Below are 22,426 nucleotides of genomic sequence, written 5' to 3'. Positions count from 1 at the left end.
TTTTTTTTTTTTTTTTTTTTTTGTTTGAAATCACACACGTTATTGGTAATTTTGGTATTAATTACTAATAACGTACAGTACTAATAGTAATTGATAAGAGAGAGTACTTTATTAGCCTAGTGGTGGTCGTCATTTTCACTTATATGTTCGTAACCTGCACGACAGCCTGTTTTTTTTTCCTAAACCAAAGAGGAAAAGTTATAATCAAACTACTAAAAGATTTCAAACCGAAACAGAGTAGTTCTGAGAGTTTGCCAAGCCAAAACAAGCATTTTCCAAAAGGTTGTAAAAAACTATATATATATATATATTTTTAAAAAATTTACAATGGTTACAAACATACAATAGTTTAATTATAATTACAAAATACTCAAAACTTATCCATAATTACAATATACTCAAGATAACTTACAATAGTTGAATTTACAATCCATTAGATCACTATGAATAAGTTAGAAATAGTTATTTATCATGAACTAATTAAATTTGGGTCTATGGACTGAATGATTAAATCACTATGAATTAGACAATTGACTTTGTTTAGAATCACTATTTATTAATACTATTTAAAACATAGATATATTGGTAAAATAAGTAATCATCAGATAATCAATTTGAGCGTAGTAATATATTAATATGTATATCTAATGAGTAGTATTACGGATTCACTCCCAACTTGTGCAATAAGGGTCAAATTAATTGATACTATTGTGATTGAGATATGATTGTGATATTACATTAATTGTAATTAAATATTATAAGATTTTATTGTATTCTATAAAAGCTATGTAAAGTACCATTGAATGATACACACAGAAATATCATTTCCATTATCTACGATTCTATATGGTATCAGAGCGGGTCAATGCTTGTGGATCGATTATGACGATCGTCAAAAACGACGGTGATGAAGATGACAACGATGAAGACGGTGCCTAGATCCGATGATGAAAAGATATATGTGACAGTGCAAAGCTAGAAGATGAACATGAAGAAGTTTTTGCCATCTTACGTTCTGTTAGAAACCGACAAACCCGATGAACCCAACGAACCCGACGAACCTGACAAACCCGACAAACCTGACAAACCAGAACACGACTTGAAGGATTTGAAGGAATCCTTGTGTCACACACAACTCTTGTGTTGTGACATCGACGAACCAGATTACGACAAGAAAAACCGAGAGACTCAACGGTGGAGTATAACACCTTGATGAATACCGAAACGGGGATATGAAGATGAGGACATGATCAAGTTCAAGTTGGACATTTGCAAGCGGCATGCTCCAACTTGAGGGAGGGTATTACGGATTCAACTCTGCAACTTATGCAACAAGTTAATAAAGATCTGGTCAAGGTTAATTGATACTATTGTGATTGAGATATGATTGTGATATTACATTAATTGTAATTAGATATTATAAGATCCTATTGTATTCTATAAAAGCCATGTAAAGTACCATTGAATGATACACACAGAAATATCATTTCTATTGTCTACGATTCTACACGTAGTAATATATTAATATGTATATCCAATGAGTAGTTTGAATAACAAAATCGTAAAATTACTTTCTAAGTTACAATTTCCTCATATCCTTATTCCTCTAATTTTGCTAAGATACGAGAAATTGTACCCATTGCTACATTAGAAGAGACCTTAATTTTGATTTATCTTGATCCGATATCAATGTATGTTACTCAGAATATATCATAATGAATTTTTGTATCCATTAGATCACTATGAATTAATTATAAAAAATTTCACAAACTAATTAAATTGGATCTCTCGACTGAATAATTAAATCATTTATATAGACTACTAACTTTGTTTAGAATGGCTAGTTATTAGTACCATTTAAAACATAGAGTACATATTTGCATTATAGTAAAACTTCTATAAATTAATAAGGTCGGGATCACGATATTTTATTAATTTATATAGGTTTTAAAATTATTAATTTCTCTTCATAATATTAATTTATGAAGAGATTTTCATTTTCATAGTTTTGAATATTTTTGATTAAAATAAAATATTTTTGTTATAATTCACACTTTCATATTCTTAATTTATAATTTTGGCTATCGTAATATGATTGATGTCAATAGTTTACTAGATTATCAAAGTGAAAATGATAAATGTTTAAAAGTTCATAGTTTAGAAGAAATTGTTGTTACTATTCTTCATGATGAAGTCAAAAAAGATATTACGGTATCTTTATAACCAATTATACGTAAAGAAGCAACTATCGCGTGTAAGACGCTCCACAATTTTTGGATACAATTTGAGAAAACAACACAAAAGTTTTTTGATGTAATGAGAAAGATTATAGAAGAGCTTCAACAAGAATGCAAATTCAATAATAAACAAACAACAATAGAGTCATATTTCACTAAATTTTCTTAGATATATATATATATATATATATATATTTAGTTTATATTATTATTAATTTCTGATATTGATGGATTATATTTTTACTTAAGATTTCAAAAAAAAAAGTATTATCTTATTATTTTATCAAATTATGTTATTTTTTACACCGGTCCAATTCGGGACTGAAAAAAATTATTAATTTATAACAAATATTAATTTAAAAAATATTAATTTATATAGGTTCTACTGTATATTGGTCATATATTTTTGCATTGTTTTATAATAACTGATACTGTTTAAATTAAATATTTATGTATATTGGTGAAACAAGCATCTGAGCGTAGTAATAGTATATATATATGTATATCCAACAAGTTTTTTTTTTTTTTTCCTTCCAATAACTTTTATTAATCACTTGGGTATTACAACATGTACCAAACCAATACAAAATTTCAAAAACAATTTATTACATAAGCAGAAATATGTGTTTTATATGAAGATAGCAAGCATGAAAAAAATGAAGAACTAAGAGATATGGTATATCCAACAAGTTTATATCGTATAGTTTGTATAAATAAATCGCGAAATCACTTGCAAGTTGCAAAAGCCAGGCAAAAAAGAAAAAAAATGTAGAACATTTGATTAAAAATGTAAACTTTAATTAGTAATTAATAAAATTTCGTAACAATGGAAAGACGGTAATGGCGGCGAAATTTAGAAAGTGAGTGAGTGAGTGTAGTGAAAGCGGGACCCGCAAAGTTATTCCAACATGGCAACGAACGAACAAACAGCTGTCTTTCCGCGTCAATGGATTCTTCCTTTTCTACTCTCTCTCTACTCTACTGCGTACTCTCTAATTTCTTTTTTGACTTTTTTACCCCTGCCGTTTTTTGCTTTTGTAAATCATAGTATTATGAGAAAAATTAAAATTAAAAAAAAAAAAAAGACAAAATCGAAAAGAACACACAAGTGTTATTATCTAGCTTTCGACGCGTGATTGGATGAATCAAGAGAGTTGACCATAATCTATATTATCAGCAATTTAAAAAAAAAAAACAAAAAAACAAAAGTAACCCGAAGATTTGGTCTTGAATTTAGTCTTTATCAAGATTCATCTTTTTCAACTTTTTATTAGTAACATTCTAGACAATACTATTAAACAATTACATTCACGTCTCAAACAAGCAATTTAAAGGTGAAAACGACCATTTCCACCAATATATGAGACTTCTTTTTCTTATAAATGTTTTATAGTCAGCAAATGTTACTGCCCAAGTTATATATTAGCCACGGATTTTGTGTTCCTATCTACTTTCCCTACATTATTATTAGTAGTCCTAGTATTTGATTAACAAAAAAAAAAACTTAATTGGTAATACATGGCTTAGTTAATTCACCATAAGAGAGAGTGAAAGTCCATACAAGGCGCTCGGCTTTAGATTAGTCTCAATCGCAACCAATGAAGTTGTTGTTCTACAACAAAATTATAACATTATTGGAACAAAAAAAAAAAAAAAAAAAAACGTTTACTTACATAATTGAACTATGAATACTGAAATAGACACGTGTATGAATATGTAAATACGTAGTAGTTCTGACAAGTGGGGATCACTTTCAATCTCATCTGCAAAACACATAAGAGAATCTTGCAAGTGCCAAGCTGGACTGCTGGTCATAACTCACCTTGCGTGGGACTCTCCAAAACCACGTGTCCTTTTCTTATGCCTTCATCAGCTTCGAACTGTCCTTCTTTTTTCCCTGCTTGCGAGACACCTCTGCTTTCCCTAATTATTATCTTTGTTTCTCTTTTGTTTTTATTATCTGATAACTACACTCTTTTATCTTGAACAATTTTTATTTCATAAAAGTAGAACATGTTATAAGTTTCCAAAATTTTGGTAACCAAAAGAAATAAATATTGGCGAATATTTATCTAGCTATGATTTTACAATGCAATAATAAGCTTTACAGCATGAAAACAATGTTAATCAACATATGAAAATGAAAAAAAAAATGTAGTTGTTGCCTTGTTGGCATGTAAGGTCTGGTGTACGTTAACATAATTATTAAAGAGTATGGGAAATTGTCAGGTTGCCCAAATAAATTTAAATAAAACAGAGACTTACTGTACAACTGGTCATATTTTATGTTTGGGATATTATTGTAGTGTTTTTTTAAGACAGTCATTTTGATGTTATCTATGTATAATGTATGTGTTTGGATTCTTAAAATTCTATACCTCCTCGATATTGTTATGCTGGCAGAATGTTGAGATATTCTGATAGTTCAAATTAAAGGATTGAAGATTCAAATGGAAACTCCGATAAACTGTGTTGAATGTATATCATAATTGATAGGTATCATATGTAACTAAACGGTCCTTGACTCTTTATTGATAATGTATTTTTATTAGTGTATAGTTATCAGTCCATATATTCTGAAGAATCGAAGATATTTTAAAACATTTTGAATATGAAACGATACTCATTTTTTGATTCGTATTTTTCAATTTGATTTTTGACTTTAGAGTTTTGAAATACAGAAAACATACATACTGTATATAGTACAGAAGATCATTAATGGGTGGGTTTGGACGTATTTGGAAACCAATAAAAGTGTTGTAAGATAGAAGACAAGACCAATAATTGAAAGAAATAAAATTATTATCATATTAATATTACCATGTTCCACTGAACATATATAAAAGAGGCCCATTTGACACATACGTTTCTTTTGTCAACAACCCATATGTTTTGTTTACAAACAACAACCTACATACGTTAATGTTATTACTTTGTAGTTTGTACGAATACGATGCTTTTTCCAAATAATATTAAAGTTTCTCAAGTACTTTGTTTTAACATAGTCCATAGTCCATAAACTAGTATTCGGATTTGGCTGGTTTGTATAAGTGTTTAGTGCATCTGCAACTTATTTCTCATTGAATCTTTTATATAATTGTATATCCATCTTATACTCTAACAAACCGAATTTCTTCAATTTAGCAAAAGAAAGATACGAATGTTTATGCTCCAAAATCTGATATCCCTGTAAAATTAATGACTATCAATGTTTCTATTCACAAATGGAGAATCAAGTTTCTTTCCACTTTGAATCATTTTATGAACAGAATGTAATTAACAGGCTTAATAAATGACCGAGGTTTGAAGTCATTGGCCTCACTGAAAATATAAACGTGTAAAGCCTAACAAATACCATTGATGGGTTATAAAGTACAATGGGTGACTAGGAAGCCTTAAATAGGATATAAACTTGCTCTTGAGGCCCATTTGTTCGTCAAAGCAAACCCTAGAGAATGAATCAATGAACCCACATATCTCCTTCAAGTGAATGAAAGACAACAAGCCTCAACACTAAATGATCAGATTCAAATTACTGTACGTATTTAACGTTGTGAAGTAGATAATTATATATGTATAAATGTACGTAATGATCTAGATCATGGCTTTTGATATATATGTATTTACAAATTTTATACACACAAATGTATCAAATGAATATAAATTTAAAATCGAAAGTATCCATATATATATATGGATCGGAGATGAGAGAGTATTCAGTCGTTTTATGATTTTCGTAAGCGTGTATAGCCTGTTGAACTTTCTTTTATGAGCGCATGATAATCTCTCGAAACCTCAAACATAATTTGGTCTCTGATGATGTAATAATCCGAATCAATGTGTTAGAATCAGATGGAAAACTGATGAAAACCAAATTCTGTAAGAATAGACCTCGAATGAGTTGTAATTCCAAAATTATACGTAACTGGGATCAATCACAGTCACACATTGATGAGATTCCCAAGTGGGAGGGGTGTGAGGTGACTAAAGCTAGAATAAGCTGGCCCTAGAGCTGATGATAGAATAAGCGATCACCACACATAGAAGTAGTGAAGTCGGTAATATGCACATGTTAAACTTGATAAAATAAGATCTCAGCAGAGACTACAGAAGATAAGGAACTTAAACAGACTAAACATTCCTTGATACTGTATATAGGAAAAGAATCTCTTGAGATCTTCAATTTATACAACGAAGCCCTAAAACGCTATAAAAACAAGTCTTAACATCCTGTTCATTAAACCTATGCTCGTGTATTTATTAATTTGTTTGCATTGCATCTCAACAGATGCTCATATATTTTGATTTTTTTTTTGTGGTTTAAAAGCGGTTTACGTCCACAACATCTTCTCTGTGTGTGGCCAAGTGCTGGCATGGGCACAGTTGGTTCATGGTTGAAGCCAGTAGCCAATCTTGACAATTACAAATATTTAAGATTCTTTAAAGACATGCAAATATATCATAATCGGCTTTGGCTGACCTTGTATGTATAAGGGTTGAGTGCATGCAACTTATTTAACATTGAATATGTAATAGAATTATATATTCATCACTCTTTCGTTTGTTTCCAAAGAGAATCATTATAAGTAGAATAATACCACTAATATACGAAAAAATGGAAGAGGCCCATAAACATACTAAAGACGACGACGACCGAGGCGAAGCGAAGAGACCATTGGAAAATAAAAAACGTGGAGAGGGTGAGAGACCCCACACTTGACTGCTCCTTCTCTCATTGGGCCACTCCCTTCTCCAAAGGCCATTTCTTTAGTTTTCTTTCTTCTTCTTAATTTTTTTTTCTTTTTAATTTCTTTTTAAAATTCTTTACTTTCTTCATTAGTCTTTTCCTTTTTTTATCACACACACAACCTATCGTAAGAAAACATAAAATTCGACTAGATTTTAACTCGCCCTATACCACATACATATAATTTTTATTATTATTTATATTTTATATTGTATTTGTTTGTTAAATATTAAATGTTTTGCAAATACAGCAATAACTAAATTTTCTGACCGTTTATGCAGCTAAATGTTTATCTTAATTTTTTAACCCGCAATATACTTTACTACCATTTTGTTTGTTATATTTCTTTTGTTTTGTTTAGTGTTTGAGATTCTATTTTGATTTTTAATTATTTTAACAAAAAAATAAGGAATCTAAATACATAATAAGTCATTTATACGCTATGATTAAATCACATTTTTCCTAATAATTTAATTCTTTTACACAATCTTAGTTTAATCAACTTAATTTTTATATATCAAATATTGTAATATTAATAGTGTTGACAAATAATAAAATGAGGATTTAACCCGTGTTAGCACAAATTTAATGATATTTTATTAATTCTAATATTTCTTTTTTATAACCCATCTACATATTCGTAATATTTTAAAATTTTATTAAGTTCATATATATTAAGTATAATATTTAAATAAATGTGAATCGAAATTCTTTTTACATAATAATCAAAGCTGACAGATTTTGGAAAACATAATAGGAATCAAATTATTGTTTTTTTGTTTGAAAAAAAATTCAGAGATAAAATATCTTCAATACGTAATACAATGTGTGGTTAAATCTATCATAGTTTTTAATATATCATAGTTTCTGTTTCTATATATATTATGCTGTATTTTTTTTGTTGGAATGGTATGTAAAATATTTAGGAAACAAAATCTTAAATAATATTATTTTTAGAATTTTTTTAGGAATTAACTTTATAAATAAATTTTTAAATAAGTATAAATAAAAGCATATAAACCAAAATGTAATTAAAAAATATATATATTGTTTTTTTAATCCTTCGAAGGAGTACACGACTACGAGAGTGAACATAATTCATTCCGGCTATGAAATATCTTTTGTTTAAATATACAATTTGGCCCCAAACAACTACTATAGCACAGATATCAGTATATCACAAATTGTTTTTATGTAACTTGTAATAAGAGTGGACAATATATCTATCTATAACCTAAGACCCAATCTGAGATTTAGTTCGATCTTAGATTAGGTTATATTCAATGCAAAAACAATGTATTCAAAGTTTTTAGATCCAAACATTTTAATTTGAAATCAAGGATATATATGATCATCACTAGATCTAATTTTGAACTTTTTTTTTTTTTGTTCAAACATCTAAGTTTGAACTATATCACAAAAGTTCAACTCATTCTTGGCCTCTAGACTTTAGTACTGTCCATGCGATTTTGCAGGTTGTGTAATTTGCTTCGTTCAGAAATCAAAACACTAAGCAAACTATGGGTCTGAATGGTAACGACGGATTTAGTAATGCGAAACTAATGATTTTAAAGTGCGGTACGGTTCAACTGCGGTACGTGCGGGATAAAAGTATTTGCGGTACAAGTGTGGTTTATGCAAAATAAGCGGTACACAATGATGTTTGATTGGTGAAAAAACTATTAGCGGTATTGTTAATATGAAATTTTTCAGTTGTTAATCAGAAATATTTTAAACATATGTTTTTCTTCAAAATAATAATTTCTGCTTTAAACATAAGTAAATTGGATTACAAATTAATCTTTTTTTCTTATCTGTTTTTTTTTATGTTTTTAATATAAAAAACTGGATTGCAAATTTTTATATAACAATGATCTAAGAGGGAAAAGAAGAGGGAGAATATATAGCCTAGATAGAATCATAGACATATATATGTGGGGGATAAAACAACAACTATACACTATTTTTAATTATAATCAAAATAATAAAATATATATAAAAATAATCCACTTCGTTTTTCTTCTGACGGTTGGGTAATAAACATGTTTGAGTTGTTACAGTTCAAAGCATTTTGCCTTCTCAAAAAAGGCACCCACCACTTTTTGTTTTTTTTTTGTAAAACCACAATATAACAATTATTGTGATTGGTGAAGGATGTGCGTTATTCATAAATCTTCTCTAAATTCCGCAAATAAAATGTCTCCATTCAGCCATATATATAATTTGGGTTGATCTCAAGAGTATATGATGAACAAAAAGACTTTTCACACTGCAAAACAAATCAACAATAAAAAACAAAAATTAATTATCATTGATTAATTAGTTCTTAACGAAACAACATTTAATTTTTCGCTGACACTAGATTTGTCATATATGAAAATAAATTAACATATTAATATTCTCCAAGATCAAAAGACGATTCTCCGGTACTGATTTTTCCTCTTTTATTCGTCATGTTGCGTGTTCGCCATAGAGATAACAAGTATAATTAACAAAATATCATCGATTTGAAATCAGCAATTAAAGGAAGAATAATAATGATAGATAAACGACCTATTTTTTTAATATACACATGTGCAAGCACTATACCAAAGATTTATATATACATAGTAAAATGAGAAATACGATCATAAGTAAAAGAATAATTTATTTCCATCTTTTGTATCAACGAAAACATTATTGGCTGATTTGTAGATTAGGATTTTTTGTTTGGGATAACTATTGGCTGATTTGTAAATCAGGATTTTTTGTATAGTCTTCCCAGGCCGATTGTGGTGGGAGTACTAAGTTAGGCTAACTGTCACTCTGTTTGATTATGTACTAGCTCTTGTAATTCTTAGTTCCATTGTTGGAATTAATATAAATTCAGATGACAAAAAAAAAAGTATCAACGAAAACATTAACTTCAACCATATTTATTTATATATATATATATATCAACTTGGATTTCATTTGTTTATTATTTTTTGTTATGATTTTATAAATATGTATTGTATATAGTCCTCGGCAACGTTTGAAACTTTGACTAGGTAGATGCATAAAACAAATACTATTGTCATATAGAGAGATGAGATCAATTCCGACCAACTACTTGATGAAATGACTCATTCGACTAATATGAGTCGACGAGTCGTGATCTTTGAGACCTAGTGGTTCTAAAATCTTTCTCGGGAATTATACCATTCGATTTGCAGCATCACATGATTAAATTAAATGCATAACTGGACCGTCGTAATAGAAATCATTAGTTAAATACAACTATGCTTATTAAAACGAACGATGTAAATCGTCCTAATACTAATAAGTCTAATATATCAAGAGACAGTAAAAGCAAACACATTGCACTTCCTCATTTGAGTATTTTTATTTTTTTAATAATACTAAAAATAATACAAATCTCTTTACACCCCTGTTTTTTTTTTTGTCCTCTCATTAGTTATCCTTGGGTGTCTCATTTGGTATTTGCAAAATGGAATAGGAGATTGAATGGTTTTGTACTCTTTGCCATCAACTCGAGCACAAGAAGATGAGCTAGAAGAAAAGAAACACAAAGATCCTTCTTCCATCCTCACTCCTTTTTAATCTCCGTTCGATGATTCATCAAAACATAGAATTGGAACCACAAAATCAACCAAAATCCAATAAATTTTTGAAGGGTTTTGAGAAGAGATGGATCCAAATGTTTTGTTTCTGGAAACGACGAGACAACCGATCTCGATCGTTTTGATTTTGCGTTTCATCCTTTTGATTTTGTCGAAAGAGAGTGAGAAGAAAATGAAAAAAAAAAAAAAAACTTAACCAATAAAATAGTGACACGTGTCGGGTCTCTGTGAACTAAAAGAGTTTCCGCAGAGACCTGTGTCTCACAAAAATTATGATTAAAACTTTTTCTTTTTTTGATTATATTACTAAACAAATCAAAGACATCTCAGAATATGTGCAATGAGATTGCTCTAATGGATTAGGTCAGTTGTGGATAGCAAAATCTGGTCTGAAAAAGAAAAACCCGAATATTCGCATAAACACCAAAAGAATAAAAACAAAATAAATATGAATAAAAACCTTATCCGTTCCACGTGCTCTATTATTTTTATTTGTCCCACTTTTTTCTTCTCTCTCTCGTAAAGGCTTTTTATCAGGTGTGGTCGAAACTAGACGACAAACCCATGCACCTAGGTAGACCTGGACCCTGACTTGTCACGCCAAGTCACATTCAATGCACTGCGAGAACTACGTTACGTGTTACTGCCACGTCGATTGCTATATTTATTATAATACGTTATCCTCCACATCATTTGATCTCCCTTCTTAATATTATGACCATTAGATCTTACTCTACGGCTATCAGTCGAAGCCTTATCTGTGTGTACCTGTCGCACTCGATCATTGCTCTTCTGTGTTTTATTTTTTTTTCTTCACAATGTTCATTTTCCGCGTAAAATTGTTTTATTCATCGTAAAATCTAGATTTTTTCTTTTTGGGTTTAATTTGTTTGTTTTGTATCACAAGTTTTTATTTTATTTCGAACGAAAAAATTCTAAATAATGGAATTATATATTATTCTCTAGAATGTGTGGAAAAAATCGAGTTAAAAAATGACACGTGGGTTAATTTTATCGTGTTCGCACTAATAGACGGCCACCGACGGCACTATCGAAACCGATGGCACGACACATGACGGTGTTAAGAGCGGAAGATGACGGAGTTAAGTTGGCTGTGCGTTTGTAAGGACCAAGCCACCGCGTTTGCATATAACGATTCTTCCTCCAAGGTGGAAGCGTGAGGCCACGGCTCCTAAGTGAGATCCTCGCGGCGTCACATACGAGCCGCAAGATCCGCTTCAACTCCTCTCCTCTTCCCACGAAAACCGCCGGAAGCGATTGAAGCACACGCGCGTACTGTGCCGTTGGCCTGGCGATTTGGAACCGCGACGCGAAATCTAAATCGACGATGTAACGTACGGTCTGAGACGAGGCTGATGAAGGTGTGGTAAACATGACGTCGATAAACTCGTGGTTACCGGCGGTGAGACCGCCGGAAGATTTCCATTTGGTTTTGCAGATGGCCGCATTGTGGCCAAGCTCTCTGAGAAGAGACATGACCTTACGCAACAAAACGGCACGCTGTTCGTGCTGAGATCCGAGAGACGACAACACTTCCATTGCTCTCGCCACGTGAACCAGCACCGTTCTTCCGTATGAATCTTCTATAAGTGAGTTCCTCAGAATCTTCGCGATATCGTCGGCGTAGTCAGGGAGCTCCGCTCCGTCCGAGTCAGAATCCGAGTCGGAACCCGAATCTTGATCACACCAGCGAGAGTCATCATCATCGACGGTCTCAACTTCATCTTCCAAAAAGCCTTGTACAAGATCGGAGAGACAAGGCGAGTCATCGTCTTCGTAATCTTCGATTCCGTCGCCGGTATGTTCACTGCCGCTGCTAAAGCTACATCCAACGAGACGAGCCCTAACCTCGTCTGCGAGTGGATCGGTGACACGTTTTGCTCTAGAGAAACCCATATCAAAATGTATAAAGAAACACGTAACTCGAATTTTTTTTTTCTCGGAGAGAAGTTTGAATAAGAGAGAGAGAGAAGGATGAGATGGGTTTTTATAAAAGGTTCAAGAACAAGAAATGCGTGAAGAGAGAGAGAGAGAAGAGAGGAGTTGGGGCTCCGAATATTCGAAGAGAAGCTTAAGTTATTTATACTATAATTATTAGATATAAATAAAGAAATAAAGATGGAAGGTGCATATTATAAGAAGACACGTAATAATGGGGAAAAGCAGAACCGGAGGATATACCACTTCTTGCTTACTAATAAGCATGACGACTTTTGGCCCGATGGGTTAGGCAAGCAAAGGCATATCCCAACAGGCAACGGGTATTTAGGGTTTTATTCCTCCTCTCATTTACATTTTTCACGCTTCCATTTTTATTAGTTTCTTTAGTAAAAGTTATATAACTTATGCGGACATAGTCATAATGTAAATTGTTCACGTAGATATTTTAGTATATTCGGATTTTGGGTACCGGATCGATGGATCTTGGACTCGATAGACCATCCATCGATGAGCCTTCCGATGGATTATATAAAGCATTAAAGCTCCCATGTTTAGCAGCACGGCTCGGCTAGTGACTCTATGAAGATATGCTATCAATTAGACAAATATAGTTAAGTTAATTAATAAAAATTAGAATGATTATGATTTTCGTACGATTTCTCATAGATGTGCATGTCACTTCATGTCATACATTGATTACATTCAATGTTCATCTAACAACTGCATGCACTAGACTCCCTCTATCTCTCTCTCTCACTAGATGGAGTAGTTTTTGAATGGTAGCTGGCCCAGGAAGATTTCTCATAGGTTCCACATCCCTTTTTTTTTCTGCACAAAAAACAAAAACATACGCTTTCGTCTACAAGTTAATCATAATATTTTACTATTATTGTATGTGATATACGATAGAAAATTCTTATAGACAATTTTGTTTAGACGAGAAAACCATAGATGGAGATATGTATGTGTCTTTACATTTTATTAATTGAAAAACTAACAACTCCATAACCCATGCTACGCCTGATTTAATTTGACCCAATAATAATAATAATTTCACCTTCAAGTTTGATTTGAAAACAATGATATATGTATGTTACTTCAAATTTGACGACGACAACAACAACAAAGATATCAATTTGACCAAATAACATAAAACTAAAAAACATATCTAGATTTGTATTACCCTCCAAAATTATAAAATTAATAATTCACTATGGTCGTTTAGCGATTGAAAGTTCCTCTGATATTCTAGAAACAAAATCTTATCGTATGTCAACCATTCCATTGTAAATAGTCTTAAATGGTTGAGGAAAAAGTATAATTTTCGAAATTTCTAGATTAATTTTGTTTTCAGTTGAAGTTTTTACTTAAAAAGAATTACAAGACAGATGTGAAAAGTCTTATCAGTTTGTCGCTACAAAAATTTACAAGCAGATTGAGATGGTAGGAAAATAAGGGTTATCCGTAAGCAAATTACAGATAGAATTTACAGGAAAAGAAGACACGTGACAGAGAGATAAAAAAGAAAGAAAGAAAGAAAGAGAGGAATAATATGATGAATTGTGGTGGGGGCCAAATAGGACGAGAGATAGATGATTGCCAAAGGGGAAGGCGTAGGGCCAAAAGAAGAAGAACCAACCCAAAGAGCCTTTCACCTTTGTATCCCCTATCCTCTTTTCTTGATTTAATCCATTTCTTTTGGCTCTTCATGATAGGGAAAGGTGTAGCTAGCTGCGTCTCTCTGTAACATTTTAAAATAAACTCTTTTTATTAAGACTTACCAATAATCTTGTTTAAGCCGAGCATATACTTTAATTGTGATCCGTTTTGAGTTCGAAAGAAAAATTTATGGTTGAGATGGAGAATAAGTCAATTTTATGACTCGGTCTTTATTTATTGGTTGAACGTAAGATATGTGTTAGCCTGTGACTGTGAGGTATTAGAAACAAGCAATATCTTGGGAGATCAGTGAGAGAGCGAATAAACTATATATAATAAAGGCATTGTCGCCTAAGCATCCATGCACAAAAATTCATCCGGCTATCTTCAAATGATATTTTAAACTGACAATCTATCTTCCATTATAGTTGTTAGTCTATTCATATAAAGTAATTAGTACCAACAACGTAGGGGGAAATTACACCAACTGAGGGGGAAAGCTCGCGTCCAATAACTTTTGCTAATTTAATGGAAGAAAAAAGTTGGAATTTGGGAGGTGTGAAGAGTTCTCAGAATGAAGTAACGAACAAGTGACAATATCTAATAATCCCTAGTAAGAACAAGAACGTGACAAGTGGGTTTTGTTATGTGGTGTCTATTTATGCTCGTTGTCCCATGCAGGTTGCGGTATACTATTATTAAAGACGAACCCAAATCCATATTCTTGTATATTATCGTAATTTTTATTTAAATGCGAAGAGTCAAGGGATCTTTACTATTTTATAGTTAAATCGTGAAAATGCTGCTAGTTTTAGAATAAAATACACTAAGGAGTAAGGATGGTGCCAAGAAGCACTCTATATACGGGACTCAAACATCTTTCCTAAATCATTGTTATGTATAGAATGTACACTAGCTACGAACATGAAAAGTGCAAAATTAATGTACTTGCACAGAATTTAGTAGAAAACATTTACCTAGAACTATTCGTATTTCGAGTAAAACTAAAGTGAACACTTTTTACAACAAATCAGACAAATAATGTCATGTATATGTTTTTCCTACATTAACTGATGCAACTAACTTATTATCCATATTGCATATACTAGCTCACATAATTGATTGTGGTAGTGGTGATGTACACATACTAATATTTTAATTTGTTGTTCTTAAAAAAACAATTATGCAAACATCTTCATAACTTAATATCAAAATGATTTTCTGTATCAATATTAGTTAGTGACTTAATGTCCAGCTCCAATCCAATGATGTATGATTTTCATTAGTTTTAAGATGTTTTTATAATTTTATACGTTGTGATAGCCATTAGGTAAACCCATATAAATTTTAGTTAGTGACTTAATCTCCAGCTCCAATCCAATGATGTTTAATTTTCATCAGTTTTTAAGATGTTTTAATAATTTGATACAAATGTATCAAATCAAGCCCAACTACAAATCAAGGAAAGGCTCAACTCAAGGAAAGTCCAATAACTCCACCACAGAAGAAGACAAATCTATATGTACCTCCAAAAGATGTTAGAGTTAAGAAAAAGGAACAGGAACCACAAGCAAACAGATTCAAAACCATTCTAACCTTATGTGATGACTAAGGTTGTAACTAGCTGTAAAACCTTAAAGAAGTCTAAATTATTCTACAGCATATATAAAGAGCCTCTTAGACTATTGTAAACATTATTGAGAAATAAGATCATTTTACCAAAGTACTCAAATATCTTTCACAGTAAGTCCTCACGCGATACCTGCAACTCTGAACCCTGTTATCGTGTCACCAACTCCACACAATTCTCAAGCTGCTGATACGCAAAACGACGAAGGACTCTTTAGCGAGAACAATGAGAATGTGGATACTGAACCTGTTGCAGCAGAGGAGGACAATGCCAATGATCTGCAAAACGAAACCAACATGGAGCCATCAGATTCTGACAATGGTGAATCAGAACTGCTTGATGATCAAGAGATTCAACTAATTAACGATCATCCTATGGTCACTAGAGCTAAAGACGGAATTCACAAACTTAATCCGCGATATGCTCTTCTAACTTCCAGATATACGACTGAAGAACCTAAAGATCTGGAAGCTGCAATGGCTCATCCAGGGTGGAATCTTGCACTAATGGATGAAGTAGGGAGAATCAACATGTTACACACATGGGACTTGGTTGAACCAACAGAAGATATGAACCTGCTACACTCGAAATGGGTATTCAAAACCAAGTTAAAGCCTGATGGAACCGTAGACAAACTCAAAGCAAGACTTGTTGCCAAGGGATTTGAGCAAGAAGAAGGTGTAGATTACCTCGAGACATACAGTCTAGTAGTAAGAACATCGACTATCAGGTTGGTCCTAGAAGTTGCTACAGCTAAAGGATGGCCAATAAAGCAGTTGGATGTATCAAACGCTTTTTTCCTCCATGGAGAACTGCAAGAACCACTCTTCATGTATCAACCCGATGGCTTTGTTGATCAGCAGAAACCTAACCATGTGTGTCGTCTCACCAAGGCCCTTTACGGACTCAAACAAGCTCCAAGGGCTTGGTTCGACACATTCAGCACCTTCCTAATCGAATTTGGTTTCGACTGCAGCAAATCTGATCCCTCTCTGTTTACTTATCGCAAAAATGGAGAATCTCTAACCTTACTTCTGTATGTTGATGATATTCTTCTTACATGAAGTAGTCAATATCTCCTGGACAAGCTTCTTGAAACTCTGAATCAACGCTTCCTCATGAAAGACCTTGGTCCTCCGAAGTACTTTCTTGGAGTCGAGTTTGAAATGCATCCAACAGGCATATTCATGCACCAGACAGCCTATGCTTATGACATACTACATCAAGCTGCAATGAGTAATTACAATCCAATGCCGACTCCACTGCCGCAGCAACTCACTAATTTTAGCTCAGAGTTATTCTCCGAACCTACTTATTTTAGAAGCCTTGCGGGTAAACTCCAATATCTAACTATCACTCGTCCTGACATCCAATTTGCCGTCAATTTTGTTTGCCAGCTTATGCACGCCCCCACTACCTCTGACTTTGGCCTCCTAAAACGGATCCTTCGATATCTCAAAGGCACACTCCACATGGGTCTCCGCATTTGGAAAGACAACAACCTATCTCTCTCTGCCTACAGTGACAATGACTGGGGAGGTTGCAAGAACACTAGAAGGTCAACCTCCGGATTTTGTACTCTGCTCGGACCTAATCTTGTTTCGTGGTCAGCCAAATGCCAACAAACAATGTCGAACTCATCCACCGAAGCAGAATACAGAGCTCTCACAGCAACAACCCAGGAACTCACGTGGCTCTCCTTCCTTCTCAGAGATCTCGACATCTTTCAATCTCATCCCACCGTTCTTCAATGCGACAACCTTTCCACAGTCTACCTCAGTGCAAACCTAGCTCTCCACAATCGATCGAAAAACTTCGATATAGATTACCACTACATTCGTGAGCAAGTAGCTCTTGGCTTCATTGAGACGAGGCACATCCCAGCAGCTCTTCAATTGGCTGATATTTTCACCAAATCGTTACCGCAAAAGGAGTTCACCTTACTCCGGCACATGCTCGACGTCAGTTGGTCACCCACCTTTCAATTGAGGGGGAATGTTAGTGAATGTACCAAATCAAGCCCAACTACAAATCAAAGAAAGACCCAACTCAAGGAAAGCCCAGTAACTCCACCACAGAAGAAGACAAATCTATATATACCTGCAAAAGACGTTAGAGTAAAGAAGAAGGAACATGAACCACAAGCAAACAGATTCAAAATCCTTCTAACCTTATGTGATGACTAAGGTTGTAACCAACTGTAAAACCCTAGAGAAGTCTAGATTATTCTACAGCAGTCTAGATTATTCTACAGCCTATATAAAGAGCATCTTAGACTATTATAAACATTATTGAGAAATAAGATCATTTTACCAAAGTACTCAAATATCTTTCAGTGATATTAGGTAAACCCATATAAATTTTTTCTCTCGTGGATGGATGAAACCCGTTTAATTCGTTAATGGGTTTAGAAGTTGAAGGCCCATATGAATAGAAGAAGACCACAAGACGCGCTCTTATTAATGCAATCGATATTGGACTATACAGATGATTAGAGCATCTGTTTCATCATGCGTGACGTAGGTGTGAATATTATTTGTGATAAGATAACTGATACGAGATCTGATCCGAAGCATCTGTATTGTTTGAATGCGTAGCTGTATGTATGAAATAGCTCAACGTGTATATTATCTTCTTCTTTTTTTTCTTATTTTGACGGCGCTCAAGGTTGTACTATTATATGACATGAAGTATACTTTATCTCATCTATTCATCTATTCATCTATTCGTATGTATGTCTCTTTTTGTCTTTCCTAACGTAAAAAGTCGGTGATATGTTATTGAAAACGTGTACTTGCCTGGAACCTGGAATTTGAACACAATGAGTTCGTCAACTGAACTCAGACAATCTATTTTGCATATTACTGTAAAATTCAGGTAACACAAACAAAACACTACTTTTTAAGTAAAACTTGACATATGTTAGCGACACCAAAGCAACACTCGAGAGTCTTAAAATTTTAACTAATTCTTAATTGCTTCAACAAAAACCCAATTGCCTCATCGAAACTTACTTCTTGAAACAATATATTATTGTCTTCTTCTTTGATATTCGATCAAAGAGAGCGTTCAACACTTTTGACATTACAAAATCAACATAAGAACCGGCGATGGTTAAGGAAACATCGACAAAGGAACCCATTCGTCAAAATTAGTTCGTTAGAAATAAGCTTAAATAGCAGATTTGTCTTTGACGTTTTATTACATTAACTAAACGTCCAAGGCCTTCTTCCTTTTTATTTATTTATTTATTTCCATTTATTAGAAAGTCATTGATTGGTGAAAATTTTAAAATACAAATTTTATTAAAAAAGTATATAAACTCCTCATTAGTGCCATTAACGAGCTCCCCTTTTCTACTCTGTTCTTCACTTTAAGAAATTTACAAACTTTTTTATATCTTTCTATTGGACGAATCATCTCTGATCTGAGTTTAATTAATTAATCGCTCTTTGATTAAGGACTTTAAAAATCTGCACTTTTGATTTCCATCTTCACTTCCTTAGAATTGAGCTCCATGGAGAACGAGCTGTTTATGAATGCAGGAGTTTCACAACCGCCGGTGCTGATGACGTCACCGTCTTCTTCTTCGGCGATGCTAAACTGGGTTTCGAGTTCAACCCAGCCGGTGGACCCCAGTCTCAGTCACAATCTATCCCGGGATTGTTTGTTCTGGGAAAAGTCAACGGAACAGAGCATCTTCGACTCGGCTCTGAGTTCACTCGTCTCTTCGCCGAACTCTAACTTTTCCGGCGGAGGAGGAGTAGCTCATGGAGACAATTTCATCATCAGAGAGCTCATCGGAAAATTGGGTAACATCGGCGAGATCTACGGAGCTCCGGCGAGCAACGGGAACGTCTCCGCCTCGTGTTACGCAACTCCGATGCGCAGCTCTCCACCTCCGAGACATATGATGGTGACGAAACCGCCGACCCCCTTGGCTGAATTCTCCGGCGATACGGGTTTCGCGGAGAGAGCGGCGAGGTTCTCTTGTTTCGGTAGCCGGAGTTTTAACGGCAGAACCAACCCACCGTTCCCGATTAATAATAATAACGTACCCGTCGCAGCCAATGAGAAAATGCCACGTGTCTCTAGCACCCCAGCTCTCAAGCCTCTCGCCGGCGAATCTTCCGGTGAAATTTCCCGGAAAAGAAAAACAAAATCCAAGCAGAATTCTCCTTCCACAGCTTCACCATCAAAGGTTCTTTCATAATCAAAGCTTTCGATTCACATTCTTTAAATAAAACCTTTTTTTTTCATTATTTTAATTAGTTTTGTTTATTTTCAGGAGGTTGAAGAGAAGGAAGTTTCTGACCCGAAGAGAAGCAAAAAGACAGAAGCAAACGAAGACAAAACGAAATCAGTTGATGATGATCCTTACAAAGACTACATTCATGTCAGAGCTAGACGAGGCCAAGCCACAGACAGTCACAGTCTCGCAGAACGAGTCAGTTAACTTTTTATTTTTGCTTTTTCTTACCAAAATTAGTTACCTAGTTCAATCTCAAGGTTTAATTATGTTCTCATTAGTTGGATTAGTCATATGCTCTCTATATGGGTTGGAATTTGAGGTTTCGATTTTTTAAAAAAGGTTCGAAGAGAGAAAATAAGCGAGAGAATGAAGCTGCTTCAAGATCTTGTCCCTGGATGCAACAAGGTGAGAGAGAGAGAGAGAGAGAGAGAGAGTTTGATTAATTTAACTAATTGATTCGTTTTTAGTTGTAATGTAGTTGTGATAAGAATAATGATATATTGTTAAAGGTTACTGGGAAAGCACTGATGCTGGATGAAATTATAAACTATGTCCAATCATTGCAACGACAAGTTGAGGTAATTTCTCAATTAGATTATTTTTGTCCACTTTAAACTCTTTTCCATTATTTCATAGTCGCTTTTCCAAAACAACAACTACACGATTTCGAATTTTATTTATTTACTTTCTTAATCTTAATAATCTTAATTTCAATTATGGTGCAGTTCTTGTCGATGAAGTTATCGTCAGTGAACACCAGGCTGGACTTTAACATGGATGCTTTCATGTCAAAGGATGTAAGTCACCGTCACACTTTTTTTTTTTAAAACAACATTAATAGTAATTATAATTGACAATTATTATAACAATAATTACTTTGTGAACCAATCGTGTGTTTATAAAACTTTTTAATTTTCTGACAGATATTTCCTTCAAGCAACAATCTAATGCATCATCAAGTACTTCAACTAGATTCTTCAGCAGAAACCTTATTGAGTGATCATCATCACAATACAATTTTACAATTGAACCCTAAAATTTCTTCCAATAACACAATGACCCCATTGGAATCTTCTGAAACTAGAAGCTTCGTTTCTCACTTACCAACACTTGCTCATTTCACTGACTCTATTTCTCAGGTTTTTTTTCTAAATTCTTCTATCACTTTTTAACATTCTTCTATATAAATGTAACATGCGAAACAACCTTAACCCTTTTTGGCTTTTGTTTTCAGTATTCAACATTTTCTGAAGATGATTTACATAGCATCATTCATATGGGTTTCGCTCAAAACCTGATCCACGAATTGAACCCAGGTAAGGAAATTTAAATCATGTGTGTGTGTGTTATTTTTTTCGTTTCATTATATGGACACGATGATTTAGTTTTGAGGTGTACAATATATATCTATGCAGGTCCATCAAACCAAGTACCATCGAACATGAAAGCTGAACTTTGAACCTTTATTTGTATTTTTTTTTTACAAAAAGATTAGAGTTCTAAAGGGCTTACGGATAGAAAGTGAGAAAAGGATTGATGGGGGTACATAACAAGAAGCTTGAATTGGACCACACCATTTGCGAATTCAGTTCTACAATCATCTTCATAGATATATAATTTCTTCTTTTTTATCCTTACGATTCATTTGTGGTACTCGATTTTATTATCATATCCAATTATCCGTTATTATTGTAATCAGATTCCATAAGCTTGTATTGTTTATATTTGAAATCAGTGTAAGTTTTAATCCCACTAAAGCTATAACTATTTTTCCGAACTACAAAACTTTTTCTTTTAAACCCAGTAATTTTTTTTTAACAAAAAAATATCAAACTCGTGGAAGCGAAAAAATAATTCGGTTCTCTCTATAAATGGCCAAAGGAAGATATTTTCAATATGTAATGATAAGAAAAGGACAGATCAAACCTCTAAATTCACATTTTTTCAATAATTTTTTTTTAAATCAGAGAGGGTATCCTACGAATAGGGTCCTCCAGGTATGTAAATGGGCCGTAAGCAATGAGCTCATACCCATGTGGCCAAAAGGATAAAGCTGAGTAATTCTGTGCTTGGAGAAAATCGATTCCTGGCCTAGACCAACAAAGCGATTCTTCCACCAAGCTAGAACTACTAGTCCCTCACCTGGTTTTTTTTTTTTTTTTTTGTGGTATGGTTTACGGAAAAGTCATCAACGTGTAGCAAAGAAATGATATATAGATGCAAAATAAGATTTTATATTTCAATTATTGAAAATGTATAGCTTCTGCCTTCTGCTGGATATGTGCTAAGATATTTCAATTATAATTTACAGTTTTTGCTTGGAATATAATTTAAATT

At 33.3% G+C, this 22,426-nt stretch overlaps 2 protein-coding genes across 2 annotated transcripts; one reads left to right on the top strand and one right to left on the bottom strand.

Annotated features, from left to right (window-relative positions):
* LOC104764448 lies at window positions 11,517–12,809 on the bottom strand. Its single transcript, XM_010487981.2, has one exon. It carries the CDS (start codon window positions 12,501–12,503, stop codon window positions 11,598–11,600), a length of 906 nt encoding a protein of 301 aa, XP_010486283.1. The 5' UTR covers window positions 12,504–12,809; the 3' UTR covers window positions 11,517–11,597.
* Window positions 19,143–21,866, top strand: LOC104764447 (transcription factor bHLH62-like). Its single transcript, XM_010487980.2, has 8 exons — window positions 19,143–20,038; window positions 20,126–20,284; window positions 20,429–20,494; window positions 20,599–20,667; window positions 20,815–20,886; window positions 21,013–21,228; window positions 21,324–21,405; window positions 21,505–21,866. Exons 1-8 carry the CDS (start codon window positions 19,355–19,357, stop codon window positions 21,546–21,548), a joined length of 1,392 nt encoding a protein of 463 aa, XP_010486282.1. The 5' UTR covers window positions 19,143–19,354; the 3' UTR covers window positions 21,549–21,866.

Source organism: Camelina sativa, chromosome 19 (genome assembly GCF_000633955.1).
Source record: "Camelina sativa cultivar DH55 chromosome 19, Cs, whole genome shotgun sequence".
Classification (NCBI taxonomy): Eukaryota; Viridiplantae; Streptophyta; class Magnoliopsida; order Brassicales; family Brassicaceae; genus Camelina; species Camelina sativa.
The sequence above is the reverse complement of the archived record's forward strand: the minus strand, read 5'-3'. Positions and strand labels throughout refer to the sequence as shown.

What these genes read in the sequence shown, in the direction of transcription:
- LOC104764448 (XM_010487981.2), bottom strand. Translation starts at nt 12,503, where the DNA reads ATGGGTTTCTCTAGAGCAAAACGTGTCACCGATCCACTCGCAGACGAG.
- LOC104764447 (XM_010487980.2), top strand. Translation starts at nt 19,355, where the DNA reads ATGGAGAACGAGCTGTTTATGAATGCAGGAGTTTCACAACCGCCGGTG. An exon ending in CATTGCAACGACAAGTTGAG is followed by an intron (nt 20,668 to 20,814) that starts GTAATTTCTCAA and finishes ATTATGGTGCAG; the next exon opens with TTCTTGTCGATGAAGTTATC. An exon ending in ATGCTTTCATGTCAAAGGAT is followed by an intron (nt 20,887 to 21,012) that starts GTAAGTCACCGT and finishes ATTTTCTGACAG; the next exon opens with ATATTTCCTTCAAGCAACAA.